Here is a 22206-nt window from a genome sequence, read left to right on the forward strand (position 1 = left end):
TGCTTATACGTTTCCGGGTTGAGTTCCAATGCACCTGCTTCAAATAACTTTATTGACATTGTCAATCAGTAGGTGTCCTACGTATGTGCTAGCGACTTACACGTGCAAGATCATTGCCGGGAGAACAATGTAGTGCCTCATGAAACTAGGATACTAACTAGGATGACCAGACAGTGGCCTTGTGGTTAGAGTGTCCGCCCTGAAACTGGGAGGTCGGGTCATACCAAAGACTGTAAAAATGGGACCCAATGCCTCCCTGCCTGGCACTCAGCATCAATAGGTTGGATTGGGTCAACTAATCAAATGATTCCCGAGTGCGGCACGGCTGCAGCTCACCGCTCCTTGGCTGTGGCTCACCGCTCCAAGAGATGGGTCAAATGTGGAGAACAAATTTCACTGCAGTAACGTGTGTGACAAATCGTACGACTTGATGAACTTGATGAAACTAGCATCAGGATTTCATCAACCCTTTGATTAACACATTCAGACCGTAGGACATGTGGGAACGTCATATAGTGCATCTCCGGCCGATAGAGGTGAGAACGGGTTTGCCGACGTGCGAATGGAGGGACCATTGAAAACAAAGGAGGCTTGCATGCTGTGGTTTGCTAACAGCAATTTGCATGCACAAGGGCTGCCAGAGTAGGCTATCATTTGTTGTTTTTCTTGTTTTTTCGCCCCCTCTCTTTGAAGTTAGACTGGGCAAGCTGTCTAAACTGACGCCGGTGACACACACACACACACACACACGGGCGCGCGTAACGCTTTCTCGATCTCTCTCATCTCATGTTGATTCAACGCTGTGCAGTGCAGTGAGGCTGCTGAGGCAAGGCGCAAGACTTCTGTCCTCTCTCTTAAAAGTTTCCTCCCATAAACTTCACTTGAAAATTACGTTTAAGAAACTTTAATAACTAATTGAATAATTAGCCAACAGCTAAAGTTTGTGTAACGTTATCCACATTTAAAACTCACTTTTATCTTAAAGCCTTTTCCTAACTGTCATTATTGTATTATTATGTATGTTTTGTATTTTATGCCGGCTATTGCATGGATTGATCTTTTATTGTTCTCTTGATGTAAAGCACTTTGTGACTTCGTCTAGAAATGTGCTATATAAATAAATTCATTATCATTATCATTAACTTGTCCGTCTGTAGACTAGAGGAGCCTCAGCCTAGTTCCATGCAGAGAGATAGCTCCGCCTCTGCAAGCCACAAGCCCACACCGCGTCGCTGATGCAACGCGGTGTAGGCTTGTAGATCAGCTCTGTTCCGCGTCTATTAACACAGCCGACGCGAATCGCGTATCAATACGTTATCAATTAATCAAACGTCGGGTGCGGATCACGTATCAATACGTTTCAATCACTTTTTTATAGCATACTTTCATTCATCTTTTTACCCACCCGGACAATGAAGAACCATCGCCCTATCATTGCTGCTTAGTCCAGCTCACGTGATCAGAAAAAAAAAAAAAAAAAAAAAAAAACCCTCCCCTCCTGAAAACAGGAGGGCGGGCCGCTTTACGTGTAGAAGCCAGTGTAATGGCTGCGCCCATGCCGATCTAGTCTGTGTTTGAAAAGAATCAAATTTCACCTAACCTCGCCTCACCAGGCTTTCCACCTCGGACATTTGATTCCCCCCTCCCCTCCTGTTTCTCCAGGAGGAGGATCTTGCGAGGGGGTACATGCTCTCCTCTGTCTCTCGGAAAAAAACATGACGAACGCTGAACGGAACGCTGCCTGAACACATATGCACCAGATCGGCATTGCAATGCAACGTCTGCAACACACATGGACAGATGCATGTTTCCTTCTTCATACTGTAGCGACCAAACGATCCCCGAGCCTACAATACTACGAACTAACCACAGTATCGAGGGGCCGCCACGACAAGACAGTGTTCCGTTGGTGGATCACGTATCGCCATGCAGAGCCGTCATAATCGGAGATCGCTCAGACGTGTGATTGTAACGCTTTTTTATTCATTATAATTGTAGTGATAAGACCGCAATGAACGCGTCGGGGACGTAATCGACCCGGGTGTAATGTATAACGAACTTTTCCGCGACCTAAACCGTGGTGTTGTCATCTGTGGAAGTCATTTTTTCCTTCTCGTCGACATCACAGCCGGGTGACGCTTTTTTTTCCCTCCATCGCCCCCAAGCTGCATGCCCATAGCCTGGCTTGGCCAGCCTCATAGCGGGGATTCACTGAAGATTCTTCCCCGGAGGAAACATCAGTGAACCCTCGCTATGAGTCTGGCCGTGCCAGGCTAGCATGCCCAGGCATGTTCCCCTACACTAGCTTGAAAAACAAAATCAGCTGATGACAACGCGTCTCACCGTTATACTATAGTTCTGAACCGAACGGTGGAATGGGACTTTTTATAGCCGTACGGATCAAGACTTTTGCTGCCCAATGTGCCCATGACCCCCCCCCCCGACCCCCCCCCCCCCCCCCCCCCAATGTTACTGCGATCAAAACAATGAAAGCAGTGAGATAGATTAGGCGAGGCGGCAATCATCATCATCATCAAAAAGAAAGCATAGTTATGAAGGTTTATAGTCAGACATTGACAGGCAGATATAACAATAAACACAATAAATATGCTATACATCCTATACATCGAATGAAAGCCCTGAATGTGTACTTTTACGAGGAAAAGAGTAAACATTGATCCCATGTACAGTTTGTCATAAATTGGATACTGGGTGGATGCACATTGCGCCCACCAGATATAACTGCAGAGAAGACATGGACCCGAACTCAATATTCACAAAATAAGGCCTATAGCGACATATAAATACTATATACCGTATGAAACAGAAGACTCTCTGCTTTCATAAGAAAAAAACTTCTACTGTAGTAATAATAAAAATCACACCCATGTGAAGTGAGTGGTGCAACTCTGTCCCATATTCTGTTCTCTGCTTATTCAATACAGCTCGCTATATACGGACTGAGGCAGAAAGTCATGTAAACCTTTTATTTACAGTTTGGTCTGTAAACTTCTACTGTAATAATAAAAATCACACCCCTGTGAAGTGAGCGTTGCAACTGTTCTGTACTTATTCACTACAGCTCGCTATATACGGACTGAGACAGAAAGTCATGTAAACCTTTTATTTACACCCCTGTGAAGTGAGCGGTGCAACTGTTCTCTACAGTTGCGCGGTGCAACTGTAGAGAACAGTTGCACCGCTCACTTCACAGGGGTGTGATTTTTATTATTACAGTAGAAGTTTACAGACCAAACTGTAAATAAAAGGTTTACATGACTTTCTGTCTCAGTCCGTATATAGCGAGCTGTAGTGAATAAGTACAGAACAGTTGCAACGCTCACTTCACAGGGGTGTGATTTTTATTATTACAGTAGAAGTTTACAGACCAAACTGTAAATAAAAGGTTTACATGACTTTCTGCCTCAGTCCGTATATAGCGAGCTGTATTGAATAAGCAGAGAACAGAATATGGGACAGAGTTGCACCACTCACTTCACATGGGTGTGATTTTTATTATTACTACAGTAGAAGTTTTTTTCTTATGAAAGCAGAGAGTCTTCTATTTCATACGGTATATAGTATTTATATGTCGCTATAGGCCTTATTTTGTGAATATTGAGGAGTTCACGTCCATGTCTTCTCTGAAGTTATCTGGTGGGCACAAGCTGCATTCAATAACCAATTACTGTCTAACTGTAGATGGGATCAATGTTTACTGTTTTCCTCGTAAAAGTACACATTCAGGGCTTTCATTCGGTGTATAGGATGTATAGGATATTTATTGGGTTCAATTTTATATCTGCCTGTCAATGTCTCTGACTTTAAACCATCCATAACTCTGCTCGCTGTTCAAGATAACCACTTCCAGGCAAATGCAGGTGTTGCAAAAAGGTCAATATCTCCAGAATGGAACATGGTAAAATCAAAATGTATTTTTTTAATTGAAGTGGACAAGTTCAGCTTTCTTTTGATGTAGGCGTGTGATTCTCGCTATAAGAGAACATTTTACTGTGGGCCCCCGAACAAGGCCTTTGTGCAATGTTAAATGGCAGCAACATCCAAATAAGGCCTGTTGAGATCTTCCAGCAATCAAAGTGTTAAAAGGGAAGACAAAAAATAGCGTGTGTCTGTGGGAAACTGGGAACCGATAGAGAGAACCGAAATTGAATTATTGTAATGGGTACCTGGTACCCAAGCACGTTTGGTGGTTCGGTACATGCTTGGTCCCGAGGTTCGGGACCCACCCCTAGTCGCGACCCACGGGTTGAGAACCCCTGAGTTATCTGATTGAACCTGGATATTTGTTAATACCATGATTACATGTCATGATGATCAAACACCTGGTGTGTGACTACATTTATTAGAGGCAGATGCTTATTTTGTCATCACTAGTCGATCTCTCTGCCAACCTATTGTTCATGGCTGTAATTAGACACAACAAGGCCTTTAACCCATTTTGGGCGGGAACCCCTTTTGGTGTTAGCATTATGTTATGCTTTAGCTATTGCAAAATAGCAGATCTACAAGCTCATAGCGCGCCACCGAGTGGCGCGCTACGAGCTTGTAGGTCTGCTATTTTTGAAAAACGACTGACATAGAAACATAGCTTTTTCAGAAAACTGTCAGGATGTAGAAGACATTTTTAGAATCTGATCTCAGGTCAGAAGGGGTTATTTTGTCATCACTAGTCGATCTCTCTGCCAGCCTATTGTTCATGGCTGTAATTAGACACAACAAGGCCTTTAATTGAACGTGTACTGACTCTGTGTCCTTGTTGCATCACCGGCGGTACGTTGTTAACCCGTTTAGGCCTGACGTCGAAATTAAAAAAATGTCATTTTTTTCCTGAAATACCTCATGTTTCTGTAACACCACTATTACAGAAACATGAGGTATTTCAGGAAAAAAATACATTTTTTAAGGTGCTCAATATTTCATGTCAAGGACCCAAAAAATGATATGTAATTGGCCTCCGACCCCCATCTGAAAATGTGTTGTTCCAGGAACCCCCCCCAGAAGCAAAGATTTGAGTTTTTAAAAATATATATATTCCAAATTTGCGCCACATTTTCACGACTTTTCAAAAATAGCAGACCTACAAGCTCGTAGTGGCGCGCTATGAGCTTGTAGATCTGCTATTTTTCAATAGCTAAATTATAACAATGTTTAAAACACCAAAAAGGGTTCCTGCCCAAAATGGATTAACTACCAACACAATGTCACTCACAACAACCCCTTGCCAAACAAACAAGGACATACACACACACACGTACGCACGTGCGCACATGCACGTAACATCCATGAACAAGTAGTCATTCCGACTGAATCAATGCACCGTGTGCAGGCAATTAATTATATAAAGTTGTCCTTTTTCTGAGCATTCTCTGCTATTGATTAAAAGTCTATTCCACTAGCTGCGCCTCTCGCATGCCCTCGGACTGACAGCGAAGGTTCTCCTGGGGGATTTAAAGCACTATCTATGAAACGGCCCGAAGTTGTCTACGCCGAGAGGATTTGCATATCCCAATAGGTTTTGTAGGAGGATGATGTAGGAGCTTCATATCTCTGTCAGCAAGCTGATGAAATTGCTCCCTTAACCCATTCTGGGCGGGAACCCCTTTTGGTGTTAGCATTATGCTATGCTTTAGCTATTGAAAAATAGCAGATCTACAAGCTCATAGCGCGCCACCGAGTGGCGCGCTACGAGCTTGTAGGTCTGCTATTTTTGAAAAAATCGTGAAAATGCGGCACAAATCTTTGAATATATATTCTTTCAGAAGACTTTTTTTTTTTAAATTTCGACGTCGGGCCTAATTTTGACCTGAGATCAGATTCTAAAAATGTCTTCTACATCCTGACAGTATTCTGAAAAAGCTATGTTTCTATGTCAGTCGGTGGCGCGCTACGAGCTTGTAGATCTGCTATTTTTCAATAGCTAAAGCATAACATAATGCTAACACCAAAAGGGGTTCCCGCCCAAAATGGGTTAAAGTTCTATGGCATCATTCAGCAGCAGTTGTTGCGCTGAAGGTGATCTGATCGTATCTTGTCTCGCCGGCACTTTGTCTTTCACTTCTGCTGATATCACTTTGACTTTTGCCACTTTTTTCCCATCTATTTATTCCTGTGTTTCCCGTTCGTTTCACGTCCTGACACAAACAAACATCACATCTTATGGGGGTGATTTGTTGTTCGTGTAATCGTTTTATGGGCTGAGATCTGCATTGTAAGACAAGATGTGACTGGAGAGCATCGTTCTTTGTGGTGGTTTGCCCAGAATATGGGGGTGATCTGTTGATAGATCTGTACATAAAGTATCTATCCACTATATGCCCATATTGACTGCTGCGACACGTTGTGAGCTTGTAGATCTGCTATTTTCAGCAAAGTGTAAAATGATTTATCTGGATCTCGTGTCCAGTAGTCTAAGTTTTTATTTGTTGACAAAATTGTCAATATATTTAGTCTTAGTTTTAGTCATCATAGCTTAGTTTTCATCAGTGAAAAAAGGTAGTCGACAAGTGAAGTGACTATGTGTGTGGCTGGGTGTGTCTGAGCACGAAAACAGCATGGTTGTTTTTCACCACCTGTGCGCAACCTAACACACATATTAACTGTATATATGGTGATTTCGGGTGTGCCAGTACAGTACAGTGACAGTACAGTACAGTAGAGGGTACAGTAGAGGGACCCCCACATGGTAACTCTGTCATTTCTCAACTGTTTCGGACGTGGGGCGGCTCGCCGGAATCGGGCCGGCACCCTGGGTGCGTTCCTGTGGGTCTGGAACCCCCCCCCCCCCCCCCCCCCCCAGGGACCCCCACATGGAGTTGCACCACTTACTTCACACGGGTGTGATTTGTTTGTCATAGTGTTAGTCGACAGAATCAACACTAGGCTCATTCAGTCTACATGATGTGAACATTATGTGACTGAATGGGAATACGAGAGTGTGTCCTGCTAGTGGGCTTTGATCACGTACTGTATGTACAGTATGCCCCTGCATGGTGTCTGACTGTAATCTCTTCCTGTATTGCAGGGCAGCATGGGCAGCATTGACTGTAATCTCTTCCTGTATTGCAGGGCAGCATGGGCAGCATTGACTGACTGTAATCTCTTCCTGTATTGCAGGGCAGCATGGGCAGCATTGACTGTAATCTCTTCCTGTATTGCAGGGCAGCATGGGCAGCATTGACTGGTTAATCTCTTCCTGTATTGCAGGGCAGCATGGGCAGCATTGACTGTAATCTCTTCCTGTATTGCAGGGCAGCATGGGCAGCATTGACTGTAATCTCGTCCTGTATTGCAGGGCAGCATGGGCAGCATTGACTGTAATCTCTTCCTGTATTGCAGGGCAGTATGGGCAGCATTGCATGCATCGCCTGGAAAGGTGATACGCTGGTTCTTGGAGATGTGGACGGCAACCTCAACTTCTGGGACCTCAAGGCCCGTTTGTCCAGGTAACGGCTCATGCCTCTATTTATTTAGGGCGCCGTACTTCCTTGCGTCCTTTCCGCTGTGCTCTCTGAGTTTTAACCCATTTTGGGCGGGAACCCCTTTTGGTGTTAGCATCATGTTATGCTTTAGCTATTGAAAAATAGCAGATCTACAAGCTCGTAGCGCGCCACCGAGTGGCGCGCTACGAGCTTGTAGGTCTGCTATTTTTGAAAAATCGGAAGAACGACTGACATAGAAACAGCTTTTTCAGAAAACTGTCAGGATTTAGAAGACATTTTTAGAATCTGATCTCAGGTCAAAATGGGTTAAATACATGCACATGACCGCTATGGGCATAGCCGGATCTGTGGCTCTCGACAACTGTCAGTACTTGTCCCTTTTATGCCCATATATGGAGATCGCTGATGTCCATATAATATGGACATGCCCCCTTTTCGTACCCATGTTTGGAGCTGACTGATTTGTTTGAGGCTGATGCCGTGACGACACATTGAGGTTAGACAACACGTTATTTGGGTGTAGCTGCATTGTGAACTCCTTATATGGTTATGGCTCAGTCAGAGTGACGTCAGAGGTCAACCTGCCCTCCCATTGGCCGGTTTTAGTGTAGGATACGTGGGAGTTAAGCTCCCATGTACTCCGCTCACGTAATCAGCCTTTTCTAATCTGTTTTAATCAGTTAATCAATTAGTCCGTTTCTTTGTTTGTTTCACTCTGATTGAAAGGCTGATTGATTTTTTTTTCTGGGCTCAATATTTATGAAATCCTTCAATTTTTAAAAGAAGCTTAGGAGATGATACAAAAGTAGGCAAACAAATTAATTCAATAAAAACAATAAAGACCAGACAATCAGCCAATGAATCATACTGTAGGTTAACTAGTGCATTTATCTTTATTTCTTTTTAACACATTGAGTTTCCCTCTGTATGAAATGTGGTATACAAATAGCTTTGACTAACTTGACGTATTATTATTCCAGGGGGATCCCTACTCACCGTGGCTGGGTAAAGAAGATCCGCTTTGCCCCAGGAAAGGGCAACCAGAAGCTGCTGGTCATGTACACAGATGGGGCAGAAGTCTGGGACACCAAAGAGGTACACATTTGTAGAGATAACACAAAAAAGATAATAGAGCACTAAGAGCACACACATCCACTAAGGGTGGACTTACACTAGCCGATAATCGGGCATTTTTGACCAGGGCCGGTTGGCACCTAGGTGGCGCTATAAGCGAGATCTGTAGAGTGCGCCCCCGCCCATGCACTCGCGCAAAGATGTATTTTCGGGTATAAGCGGTTATAAGTCGAATTTTAGGACATCTGGCGCGGTTTTGGTACGGTGGAGGATTTAAAACATTTTATTGTTGAGTGATGCTTGGAGTTGGAGTCATGCCTGGTAAATATATATGCATCATATCTGCATGCAGAGCTTGGGAAATCCAATCAATGTTTTTTGGTTGTTTATCTTTTTACCCCTTCCGGTTCAACCCGGGCCGGAAGGGTCGGCTGTTAAGCCTGTCTCCTAGGCAACGCGCAGCATAGAGGATTCATTTTTAGACGGTGGCGACTACCCCCCCCTAGCGTCTAACATTTGTCACCTCACCCAATGTGAATGTGTGGGTTGCCAGTTGCCCGACCGATATCCCCCCACTTAAAGCAGTGTAGCAAAAATATATTTTTCGAGGGCTTAAGTGGCGCCCCTAAGAGGTGGCGCTCGAAGCGGCCGCTTCGTCGGCCTGTACTAAGAACCGGGCCTGTTTTTGACGCTCGGGGGGTGCCCGACTCAATCGGGAGCGATTCTCGGGCATAAATTATCGTCTAGTGTGAGTGTATAAAAGATCCAATCGTAATCCCTCCGATCTGCTCGGGGCCGCTCACGGCACGTTCGGGATCAGCCCGATCAACATCAAGAATGTTTGATATTTGCGCCCGACGTGCGCCCGAGTTTTAAACTTTAAACTGTAGTGTGTGCTGTATAAAATAATCGGGCCTGATTATCCTGTAGTGTGTGGTGCTATCAGATTTCAGATTGAAAAGAATCGGCTAGTGTAAGGCCACCTTAACTAAAACGCCAGATGCTGGGCCGAGGTAAATAACAGAAAAGAGAATAAGGTCCTCACACTGGACTGAGCTCCAAACTCAATAATTTATTTTCTTGCCACAGTGGACATGACGTTTCTTCATCAGACGGTCTGATGAAGAGCCGTGATGCTCAGAATGTGATGTCCCCTGTGGTGAGAAAATACATTATTGAGTTTGGAGCTCAGTCCAGTGTGAGGACCGTATTCTCTTTTCACACATTTGTGACCAGATTTGACTGAGAGCCTGCCATTGCGCAAATTCCAGCTTTTCACCAGAGGAGATAAACTTGAGTTAATGAGTTTATAGCACAGGCAGACTCTTCACACTAGAGCATGTCTGAAATAAGTGTCAGAGCTGAAATCGACATGTAAATATGAAATAAATGCTTAAACATGTAGCCAGGTGTAATGTTAGAGACCACAGAAGTGAACCTTTCAAGCCTGTTTTCTCAACTCACTGTTTTCTGCAAGACATTACTCTATAAGCCATATCTCCAAAATTGGTGGGTCAAACTGAACAACCAATATGTCAATTTGAAGCTATGATTCCCTGCTTTCATATGACGTGAAAAAACGAAAATTCAAAAAAATCCAATGGCAGTCCCTCAGTCAAATTTTGTCACATTTGTAGAGAACCATACAAGCCTCAGTCCCGCGGTACTAAAAGGGCAACACACACAGGCTGCAAACGGAGCGGATTTGTTACCACAAATGTGGCTGCCGCGCGGCAGCGTGCCGTGTCCTGTTGGTGCTTCTGGGTGGCACTTCATGTGCGTCGATACCCGTGCTGCTACGTTGCACAGCCTGTGTGTGTTTCCCTTGAGGCACTGTGGGACAGTTTGAACTCATGGGACACTGCCTAGGGGTACCAGTGCAAACTGTGTATACAGTTTTTCTGTACTGTACCACGTTGGGGAAGCCTGGGAGGGATGATGGGGAGTTATCTATTCTTGCTTAACTGCTAGACAAGTAAGACGTGTAAACGCGGGAAGCGAACGAAGCTGTTGTGGCGGTCTGACACACAAACACACACACAGAGACCTGTATCGTTCCAATTTCTTCTCTGTATCGTTCCAATTTCAGTTGCCCTCTGGTGGCGGGCGGGTGGTGTTACAGTGTGACACACACACACACACAGACACACAGACAGACAGTTTTGGCCAGCTTCTATAGTTAGTGCTCACTTCGTTCGCAATAACTTCAAGTTTTAAGAAATGTAAAGCTAATGTTGCACCTTTCATAATTAGTTTCATAGATTTTAAGGTAATTGAGCTGACTGCTCATACAATATGATGTGATACACATTTGACATAACACAGGACAAAAAATAAAATACAGTTACATAGAGAGCAATTTCCACAGCTCAGTCATACAGGTATGTATGTACACTCCATAGGATATTCATTTTGAGTTGATGAGGTGATGTTTAGCATTTTAAAGCAGTGTCCTCTCCACGTATGAGCGCTCGCTGCTGATTGTGATTATAGATTGTCAATGTTCGTAGCTAATTAAAAAAAACATATTCAGAGCTAGAGCCCTCAATAACAGAAATCGGGATCGATTTTGTCAGAGAATTACATCTCCAACGGCGCAATTCGAATCCCTCCGGCCGTCCCTCTTAATTATGGCCTCAGTTCAGATTATAAAACCCACAAAATAGAACCGTTCAAGACTACCATCTACACAGGAAGTCAACTTTTTACTGCAGTTCTCTTTGATGGAAAAATAACAGAAGAAATGGCTAAACTTTTAGGCAAAATGAAAAGCATGCACTGTGGCCCTTCTCTTCTGACTTCCCGTATCAGTAGTGGGGATGACAGTTCACCCTAGCCTTCTCTACTACAGTACAGGGGGGGGTTCGTCTACTACAGTACGGGGGGGTTAGCCTTCTCTACTACAGTACAGGGGGGGGTTCGTCTACTACAGTACGGGGGGGTTAGCCTTCTCTACTACAGTACAGGGGGGGGTTCGTCAGTTCACCCTAGCCTTCTCTACTACAGTACAGGGGGGGGTTCGTCTACTACAGTACGGGGGGGTTAGCCTTCTCTACTACAGTACGGGGGGGGGTTCGTCTACTACTGTATGGGGGGGTTAGCCTTCTCTACTACAGTACAGGGGGGGGTTCGTCAGTTCACCCTAGCCTTCTCTACTACAGTACAGGGGGGGTTCGTCTACTACAGTACAGGGGGGGGGTTCGTCTACTACAGTACAGGGGGGGGTTCGTCTACTACAGTACAGGGGGGGGTTCGTCTACTACAGTACGGGGGGGGGGGGGGTTCGTCTACTACAGTACAGGGGGGGGGTTCGTCTACTACAGTACGGGGGGGTTCGTCTACTACAGTACAGGGGGGGGGTTCGTCTACTACAGTACAGGGGGGGGTTCGTCTACTACAGTACAGGGGGGGGTTCGTCTACTACAGTACGGGGGGGGGGGGGTTCGTCTACTACAGTACAGGGGGGGGGTTCGTCTACTACAGTACGGGGGGGTTCGTCTACTACAGTACAGGGGGGGTTCGTCTACTACAGTACAGGGGGGGGTTCGTCTACTACAGTACAGGGGGGGTTCGTCCAGTACAGGGGGGGGGGGGTCGTCTACTACAGTACAGGGGGGGGTTCGTCTACTACAGTACGGGGGGGTTCGTCTACTACAGTACAGGGGGGGGGTTCGTCTACTACAGTACAGGGGGGGGTTCGTCTACTACAGTACAGGGGGGGTTCGTCTACTACAGTACGGGGGGGTTCGTCCAAAGATACCGTCTCTGATTCAGTCATGCACAACGACTCTGCCCACCCACCACTCTGACGTGGCCATCCGAAATAAATGCCAATCCCCATGGAGCCGCAACTGTGCTGCCGTCTCCCTCTGTTGAAGTGGGATGAAAATGAAATGATTGTGACATGTATCTGTGTTGGGAGCCCCTCGAGAACGAGACGGTACATCTCAAGGGGTCTTTTTTCCTAATAAAGAAACTTGAATCATCAAATGAATAAAATGGGTGTTGGCTGAGTTGCTGCTGTCTCACAGCAACGGCCACAAACCATGTGGATTGCACAAGTTATCCTTTTCATTGGTTCTCAAGCGTGGTGGAGTATACTGTACTTAAGTAAAACAAATGGTATTTGTGTTTTACTTGAGTATTTCCAATTACTTCTACTCCGCTACATCTCGGAGTCTTTTGTACTTTTACTCCACTACATTAATTTGAAAACTCTAGTTACTTTGTAGATTTTGATTATTATTACAAAACATACATTAACCAGTTCAGCCCTACAGTATATACTGTACATTTAGGCCATTTGAAAATAGCCGATGTACAAGCTCACGATGTGACACGATGCGACACATTGTGAGCTTGTAGATCTGCTATTTTCAAATGATTTGTATACATTTGAAATGAGTAGGCCAGGGGCACACTGGTGGTGGGCTGTGAGGATATTGCATGTGCACCCCCAAATAATTGATGAAACACTTAAGATTTGAATGATAATCGAACATTAAAGCCTTGAAAAGTAAGGTTTCATTGCGATACTGCTAAATAGGAACTTAACCCATTTTGACCTGAGATCAGATTCTAAAAATGTCTTCTACATCCTGACAGTTTTCTGAAAAAGCTATGTTTCTATGTCAGTCGTTCTTCGATTTTTCGAAGCTCATAGCGCGCCACTCGGTGGCGCGCTATGAGCTTGTAGATCTGCTATTTTTCAATAGCTAAAGCATAACATAATGCTAACACCAAAAGGGGTTCCCACCCAAAATGGGTTAAAGTATATCCAAGTCGGAACACAATCTACTCTATATTGATTAATCATAACGTGCTCTGAAAATGCACGTGGCCCACCCATCTGACCACTTAACACAGCTGCCGATAGAGGCTGCTATATATTACGTTTTGAAGAATTTTCAAGTTGTCCCTGATCCAGAAAGGGCTGATCTAGTATACCGTTTTTCATTGTGTGGTGCTGGTGAGGGTCACTTTCTTCTTTTGTTCATTGACTATTTCATTTTCACATCATATTTCTGTCACAACGTTTTATTTCAGAGTGCTCTGAATTCCTCCAATGACCCCTCATAAATTAATGAACAGACTCTTAAATCAACCGGATTAAAATAAAAATAATCTGTAATTACTGGATAGCCTATGGCATTGACTGACACCCCCACCCCCTGCATAATTGATCAAGTCTAGCAGAGCTGCACCTCATAACTCAGATGAAACAAAATGGTCTGGAAAGTTTCTTTCTTTTCAGGTATGCATTTGTATTTGTTGTATGTGTCTCCATGGGACTGTAATTGTCCCTAAACAACAATGTCAGTATGTCACAAAAGCTCTCACTCTAATGCTGCATTCACACAGGCAGATGCGAAAGACACAAAGATGCAAAGCTACACAGCATATTTGTGGCTTTGTATCTTTGTAGCTGAAGTTGAAACCAGCTACAAAGATGCAAAAGCTACACAGCGTATTTGTGTCTTTGTATCTTTGTAGCTGAAGTTGAAACCAGCTACAAAGATGCAAAGCTACACAGCGTATTTGTGTCTTTGTATCTTTGTAGCTGAAGTTGAAACCAGCTACAAAGATGCAAAGCTACACAGCGTATTTATGTGTCTTTGTATCTTTGTAGCTGAAGTTGAAACCAGCTACAAAGATGCAAAGCTACACAGCGTATTTGTGTCTTTGTATCTTTGTAGCTGAAGTTGAAACCAGCTACAAAGATGCAAAGCTACACAGCGTATTTGTGTCTTTGTATCTTTGTAGCTGAAGTTGAAACCAGCTACAAAGATGCAAAGCTATACACAGCGTATTTGTGTCTTTGTATCTTTGTAGCTGAAGTTGAACCAGCAACAAAGATGCAAAGCTACACAGCGTAATTGTGGCTTTGTATCTTTGTAGCTGAAGTTGAAACCAGCAAAAAAGATGCAAAGCTACACAGCATATTTGTGGCTTTGTATCTTTGTAGCTGAAGTTGAAACCAGCTACAAAGATGCAAAACTACACAGCGTATTTGTGGATTTGTATCTTTGTATAGCTGAAGTTGAAACCAGCTACAAAGATGCAAAGCTACACAGCGTCTTTGTGTCTTTGTATCTTTGTAGCTGAAGTTGAAGCCAGCTACAAAGATGCAAAGCTACACAGCGTATTTGTGTCTTTGTGTCTTTGTATCTTTGTAGCTGAAGTTGAAACCAGCAACAAAGATGCAAAGCTACACAGCGTATTTGTGGCTTTGTATCTTTGTAGCTGAAGTTGAAACCAGCAACAAAGATGCAAAGCTACACAGCATCTTTGTGGCTTTGTATCTTTGTAGCTGAAGTTGAAACCAGCAACAAAGATGCAAAGCTACACAGCGTATTTGTGGCTTTGTATCTTTGTAGCTGAAGTTGAAACCAGCTACAAAGATGCAAAGCTACACAGCGTATTTGTGTCTTTGTATCTTTGTAGCTGAAGTTTAAACCAGCTACAAAGATGCAAAGCTACACAGCGTATTTGTGTCTTTGTATCTTTGTAGCTGAAGTTGAAGCCAGCTCAACTTGTTTTGCTTTTGCAGCAGCTACAAATGTTGGATGTATCTTTGCATCTTGACGTCACTGGCTTCCATTGAGAATGAATGGTAGACTGCATCTTTGCATCTTGACGTCGCTGGCTTCCATTGAAAATGAATGGTAGACTGCATCGTTGCATCTTGACGTCGCTGGCTTCCATTGACAATGAATGGTAGACTGCATCTTTGCATCTTGACGTCGCTGGCTTCCATTGAAAATTAATGGTAGACTGCATCGTTGCATCTTGACGTCGCTGGCTTCCATTGACAATGAATGGTAGACTGCATCTTTGCATCTTGACGTCGCTGGCTTCCATTGAAAATTAATGGTAGACTGCATCGTTGCATCTTGACGTCGCTGGCTTCCATTGAAAATTAATGGTAGACTGCATCTTTGCATCTTGACGTCGCTGGCTTCCATTGACAATGAATGGTAGACTGCATCTTTGCATCTTGACGTCGCTGGCTTCCATTGAAAATGAATGGTAGACTGCATCGTTGCATCTTGACGTCGCTGGCTTCCATTGAAAATGAATGGTAGACTGCATCTTTGCATCTTGACGTCGCTGGCTTCCATTGACAATGAATGGTAGACTGTATCTTTGCATCTTGACGTCGCTGGCTTCCATTGACAATGAATGGTAGACTGTATCTTTGCATATGCCCGTGTGAACAGGTTAAAGGCTTCCCGTGGACACTCATACTAGAATTATCTGTAATATGAATAGATGGACTATATTATATATACTCTCTGTAAATCTGTTTTCCACAATGGTCTTTTTTTTCTCTCAGGGATGGCTACTTTCCCGGCGCAGCCTTCATTATACCTCATTTAAGTACATGTCTACCTTGTATTCCAGGCTTTCCAACTCATCACTCGGTCTAATATCTAATATAGACCAGCCTCCCGCTGTCTAAACAGCAAATCTAGTTAACCCATTTTTGGCGGGAACCCCTTTTGGTGTTAGCATTATGTTATGCTTTAGCTATTTAAAAATAGCAGATCTACAAGCTCATAGCGCGCCACCGAGTGGCGCGCTACGAGCTTGTAGGTCTGCTATTTTTGAAAAATCGAAGAACGACTGACGTAGAAACATAGCTTTTTCAGAAAACTGTCAGGATGTAGAAGACATTTTTTTCTATCTGATCTCACGTCAAAATGGGTTAAGAGTTGAGCGTGTATGGCGCTTAGAGAACACTTAAAATATATGGAGGCACACATGAGTCTGGACAAAGATGGATGCTCTGGTGCATGACTGCAAATCACGGAGGTGGGGAACATAAAGAAATGGGGGCTGGGTGGGTGTGCCCCTATGGAGTATGAAGGGAGAAATGAATTTTCTACGGGGAGCCAAAATGAGATCTCCTCCTCTCCCCTGTGGTACAAGCAGACAACAGATGTGGGGAGAGCTGCCGAGGGGGGAGAGTAGAGAGCGACAGCCAGAGATGAGAAAGGGAGTAGAGGGGGAATCAAATGGAGAGATATCTGAAATGCACCAGTGCTTCGCTGACGGCTGCATTGTAATGGCTCCCATACAGCCCCGAAATAAGACAGAGAAAAGGGGATTTGAAAATGCCATATTGAATGACTTAAAGTCCCCATGACATCACAATCAAGGTTTAAGTTTTCTTACTGTATAATGTCTTGGGCTTAACCTTTTTTTTTTACAAACAAAGGTTGTTTTTCAGGTCTCTGTAATGGTATGTTAAGATGTTGTCTTTTTCGGAGGACAATAAAACAACATGTTTATATAGTTGTTTCTCCCCGTGTCCCCCTAGGGTAGGTACCCTCACAAAAAACATGCAGTAATCCTGGTCTCTAAACTGCCTCCCCCTGGCCAGCCGGGGCGCCTGCTGGAGGGGAAAGGAACTGGTTGGAATAACGTGTTCCTTCCACGCGCTACGTCCAACCAGGGAAACTCCCCCCTGTCAGGTGTAAAGGAGCAACTTGGACACTCAGGCATGAAGGAAGCATGAGTTCAAGTCCGTTGCTCTCCCCATGTCCCCCATATATGGGGACTAGGTTGGAGGAGGGTGTGTATAGAGCCCAGGATCACATTAGATAATTGACACAGGGGTGAAAAATGGGTTACAAAATTGTGGGATAAAAATTATAAGAAAAAAATATATATATATATATATAGTTGCCAGTGGCTCACACTGTACAGGACAAGATATTTGGCATGCATGAACAAATGTACAGTGACACCAGACTGCAGTAGGCTACAACAATGACACCAGACTGCAGTAGGCTACAACAATGACACCAGACTGCAGTAGGCTACAACAATGACACCAGACTGCAGTAGGCTACAACAATGACACCAGACTGCAGTAGGCTACAACAATGACACCAGACTGCAGTAGGCTACAACAATGACACCAGACTGCAGTAGGCTACAACAATGACACCAGACTGCAGTAGGCTACAACAATGACACCAGACTGCAGTAGGCTACAACAATGACACCAGACTGCAGTAGGCTACAACAATGACACCAGACTGCAGTAGGCTACAACAATGACACCAGACTGCAGTAGGCTACAACAATGACACCAGACTGCAGTAGGCTACAACAATGACACCAGACTGCAGTAGGCTACAACAATGACACCAGACTGCAGTAGGCTACAACAATGACACCAGACTGCAGTAGGCTACAACAATGACACCAGACTGCAGTAGGATACAACAATGACACCAGACTGCAGTAGGCTACAACAATGACACCAGACTGCAGTAGGATACAACAATGACACCAGACTGCAGTAGGATACAACAATGACACCAGACTGCAGTAGGCTACAACAATGACACCAGACTGCAGTAGGCTACAACAATGACACCAGACTGCAGTAGGCTACAACAATGACACCAGACTGCAGTAGGCTACAACAATGACACCAGACTGCAGTAGGCTACAACAATGACACCAGACTGCAGTAGGCTACAACAATGACACCAGACTGCAGTAGGATACAACAATGACACCAGACTGCAGTAGGATACAACAATGACACCAGACTGCAGTAGGATACAACAATGTGCAGTAGGATACAACAATGACACCAGACTGCAGTAGGCTACAACAATGACACCAGACTGCAGTAGGCTACAACAATGACACCAGACTGCAGTAGGCTACAACAATGACACCAGACTGCAGTAGGCTACAACAATGACACCAGACTGCAGTAGGCTACAACAATGACACCAGACTGCAGTAGGCTACAACAAGGAGAGAGGAGAACCAGCTCAGTGGCCTTGTGGTTAGAGTGTCCGCCCTGAAACTGGGAGGTCGGGGTTCGATCCCCGGCCGGGTCATACCAAAGACTGTAAAAAATGGGACTCAATGCCTCCCTGCTTGACACTCAGCATCAATGGGTTGGATTGGGGGTCAAATCTACTAATCAAATGATTCCCGAGCGCGGCGCACGCTGCGGCTCACCGCTCCTTGGCTGTGGCTCACCGCTCCAAGAGATGGGTCAAATGCGGAGAACAAATTTCACTGCGGTAACGTGTGTGACAAATCGTACGACTTTGACTTTGAGAGGTTGTACTTGTGTACGTGTTATTCCCCTCCAAAAGAACAATGTGTGTGATGTCTCCTGTATGTTTAAACATTGGTTGGTGGAAAAAGTACTCACATTTCTTACTTAAGTAAAAGTATCAATGTAGAACTAAGTAAAAGTCCGGAATTCAAAATGTACTTGAGTGAAAGTACAAAAGTGTACTCATTGTGCAGAATGTCCCATTTCCAAGTTATCAAAATGTATGAAATTATTTTGAAAATAGCAGATCTACAAGCTCACAATTGCGACGCATTGTGAGCTTGCAGGTCGGCTATTTTCAAATGGCCGCAATGTATATAGGGCTGAAGTCAAACATGTTTTGTAATAATAATCAAAATGTACAAAGTAACTAGTAACAAAAGTCAAATAATTGTAGTGAAGTAAAAGTACAATATTTGCCTGTAGTGGAGTAGAAGTCAAAGTATTGGAAATTGGAAATCTTCAAGTAAAGTACAAATACCTCAAAATGGTACTTAAGTACAGTAATTAAGTAAAAGTACTTAATTACTTTCCACCACAGCTTCTATCCCTCTACCACCACTGGTTACCCCATTTTGGGCGGTAACCCCTTTTGGTGTTTTAAACATTATGTTATAGTTTAGCTATTGAAAATAGCAGATCTACAAGCTCATAGCGTGGCACGCTACGAGCTTGTAGGTCTGCTATTTTTGAAAAATCAAAGAACGACTGACATAGAAACATAGCTTTTTCAGAAAACTGTCAGGATTTAGAAGACATTTTTAGAATCTGATCTCAGGTCAAAATGGGTTCAAGCAAATATTGGCTTATTAAGGCTGGTTTTAGCCTCTGGTTCTGTCAGCTTAGTATGCATGACAAGACAACCGACAGCCAGTTCGTAAGGCTATTTTCTCGCACAGTTGTTGAAGAGGGATGTGATGAAACGGATCATGGATCTTTTATATCGAGCAGTTCTAATCACACCAATGGGATTAGAAGTTTGTTTTGATTCATCATCTCAAGTTTTATTGTGCTAAATAAATCAGTGCATAGATCATTGTCTCCACCAGTTGTCTCCACCAGGCCGAAGGCATGGGGAGAGAGTATGTTTTGCACTCCGTCCGTGTGTGTGTCCGTCCGTCCTTCCGTCCTTCCGTCCTTCCGTCCGTCTGTGAACAGCTAATCTCCGGCACCGTTAACCCGGTCGATGCCAAACTTTGCACACACACTCCCTGGATGCCAACGATGAACCTCTGCCCCACATTTTCCAGAACGGCCTGTTATAGCGCCACCATGAGGCAGCTTTTCACATCTTTTACCTAAAACTGCACCGATCTGCGTGAAACGTTGCATGCACACTCCCTAGAGGCTAAGGACAAACCTTTGACCTGCACTTTCCGCATCTGCCTTTTATAGCGCCACCAGGAGGCCGACTTTTGTAAAACACATTTTTGGATATTACTCCTCCAGATTCTGTCCAAAAATCTCACAAATCGTTACACAGTATCTCTATGGTCATGTGCTCAAGTCGGATCTGTCCCATATTTCATATTCCATCCTAATTGGCTATAATTGGCTTTCACAGTTTGCAAGATTGCCCCGTTTTGAACAAAAGCCTCAAATCATGAACGCAGCATGCAATTTACGTGAAATCTTTCACACATTTTCTTACTAGGCTGAGGAATATATCCCATCCTTTTCACATTGGCCTGTTATAGCGCCACCAACAGGTTGATTTTTGCAAAACACATTTTTGGAACAAAATGCCTCAAATCATCCAATTGCCATCAAAGGCGTATGAAGAAATGGCACCCTTTTCACATTGGCCTATTATAGCGCCACCAGGAGGCCACAACCTGACCTGCCCTGGTGGAGACCTGTGCCCAGAAGGGCACTTTTTCTAGTTCCTTCTGTCCCATAGAGCAGTGGCTTTCAGCCAGTGGTCCGGGGACCACCAGTGGTCCTTGAGGGGGTTCCAGGTGGTCCCCAGCTACATTAAATGATGGAGAGTTGGTAACCACATGGACCCTTATAGATCTTTAACTCTTGAGAGTGTAAAATGAAACCAAATGGACCTGTACGAGTCCATTGGGGCGGCGGTGGCTCAGGGGTAGAGTGGCTGGATGGTAACCGCAAGGATGCAAGTTCAAACCCGGGCTCCCCCAGAGTTAGTGTCGAAGTGTCCTTGAGCAAGACACTGAACCCTTAATTGTCTCCACCAGGCCGAAGGCATGGGGAGAGAGTATGTTTTGCACTCCGTCCGTGTGTCCGTCCTTCCGTCCGTCCGTCCTTCCGTCCGTCTGTGAACAGCTAATCTCCGGCACCGTTAACCCGGTCGATGCCAAACTTTGCACACACACTCCCTGGATGCCAACGATGAACCTCTGCCCCACATTTTCCAGAACGGCCTGTTATAGCGCCACCATGAGGCAGCTTTTCACATTTTCTACCTAAAACTACACCGATCTGCGTGAAACGTTGCATGCACACTCCCTAGAGGCCAAGGACAAACCTTTTACCTGCCTTTTCCGCATCTGCCTTTTATAGCGCCACCAGGAGGCCGACTTTTGTAAAACACATTTTTTGATATTACTCCTCCAGATTCTGTCCAAAAATCTCACAAATCGTTACACAGTATCTCTATGGTCATGTGCTCAAGTCGGATCTGTCTGATATTTCATATTCCATCCTAATTGCCTATAATTGGCTTTCACAGTTTGCAAGATTGCCCCGTTTTGAACAATAGCCTCAAATCATGAACGCAGCATGCAATTTACGTGAAATCTTTCACACATTTTCTTACTAGGCTGAGGAATATATCCCACCCTTTTCACATTGGCCTGTTATAGCGCCACCAACAGGTTGATTTTTGCAAAACACATTTTTGGAACAAAATGCCTCAAATCGGTACACATGATCTCTGTAGTCATGTGATCAAGACGAGTCTGTTGGATTTCTCAGATTGTACACTGATTGGCTAAGATTGCCTTCCAAAGTTTTCAGGAGTGGCCCGTTTTGTACAAAATGCTGCACATGTCCTGCTCATCCAGAATTCTATCCTCAGAGATGCTATGAGTGATCTGGCTCTGCATTTCCTCAACAAAATGAAGGAAAAGAAATTCTCCTAAACATTTTGCCAAACATCACACACACTCCTATCCTCCTGGTGGAGACCTGTGCCCGGAAGGGCACTTTTTCTAGTTGCTCCTGATGTGCTGGTTGGTGCCTTGCATGGTTTCCACCGCCATCGATGTATGAATGTGTGTAAAGCGCCTTGGATAAAGGCGCTATATAAATGCACCATTTATTTACCATTTAGTTTAATGTTATGCTCTCAAGAGTCATTTGTTAAACATCTGCGTCAGCTAATTTACAAGAAGTCTACAGAATTAGAGAATGTAGAAGAATAGCTATTTTGATAAACGTTGGCCTGTTATCTCTCCTAATGGTACAACATCAATACAGCATGGAATTATGGACAAAATCTTATCCAACAACAACCACAAAATATTATTTAGTTTTGGTCTGAGAGGCTAAATCTAATCACATGGTGGTCCGTGGCTGGAATGCCCAATAACCCATTTAGGCCTGACCTCA

At 44.2% G+C, this 22206-nt stretch overlaps 1 protein-coding gene across 1 annotated transcript in view; it reads left to right on the top strand.

Annotated features, from left to right (window-relative positions):
* The window catches only part of wdr11 (WD repeat domain 11), a gene marked incomplete at its 3' end in the record, with an annotated part of 212767 nt that overhangs the window by 168747 nt on the left and 21814 nt on the right, over positions 1-22206 (top strand). The window contains exons 17-18 of the mRNA XM_079512909.1: positions 7357-7463; positions 8441-8555. Of these exons, the coding sequence (XP_079369035.1) occupies positions 7357-7463; positions 8441-8555 (222 nt within the window). The remainder of the gene's footprint in view (positions 1-7356; positions 7464-8440; positions 8556-22206) is intronic.

This window comes from Electrona antarctica (genome assembly GCF_951216825.1).
Source record: "Electrona antarctica genome assembly, chromosome: 10".
Classification (NCBI taxonomy): domain Eukaryota; kingdom Metazoa; phylum Chordata; class Actinopteri; order Myctophiformes; family Myctophidae; genus Electrona; species Electrona antarctica.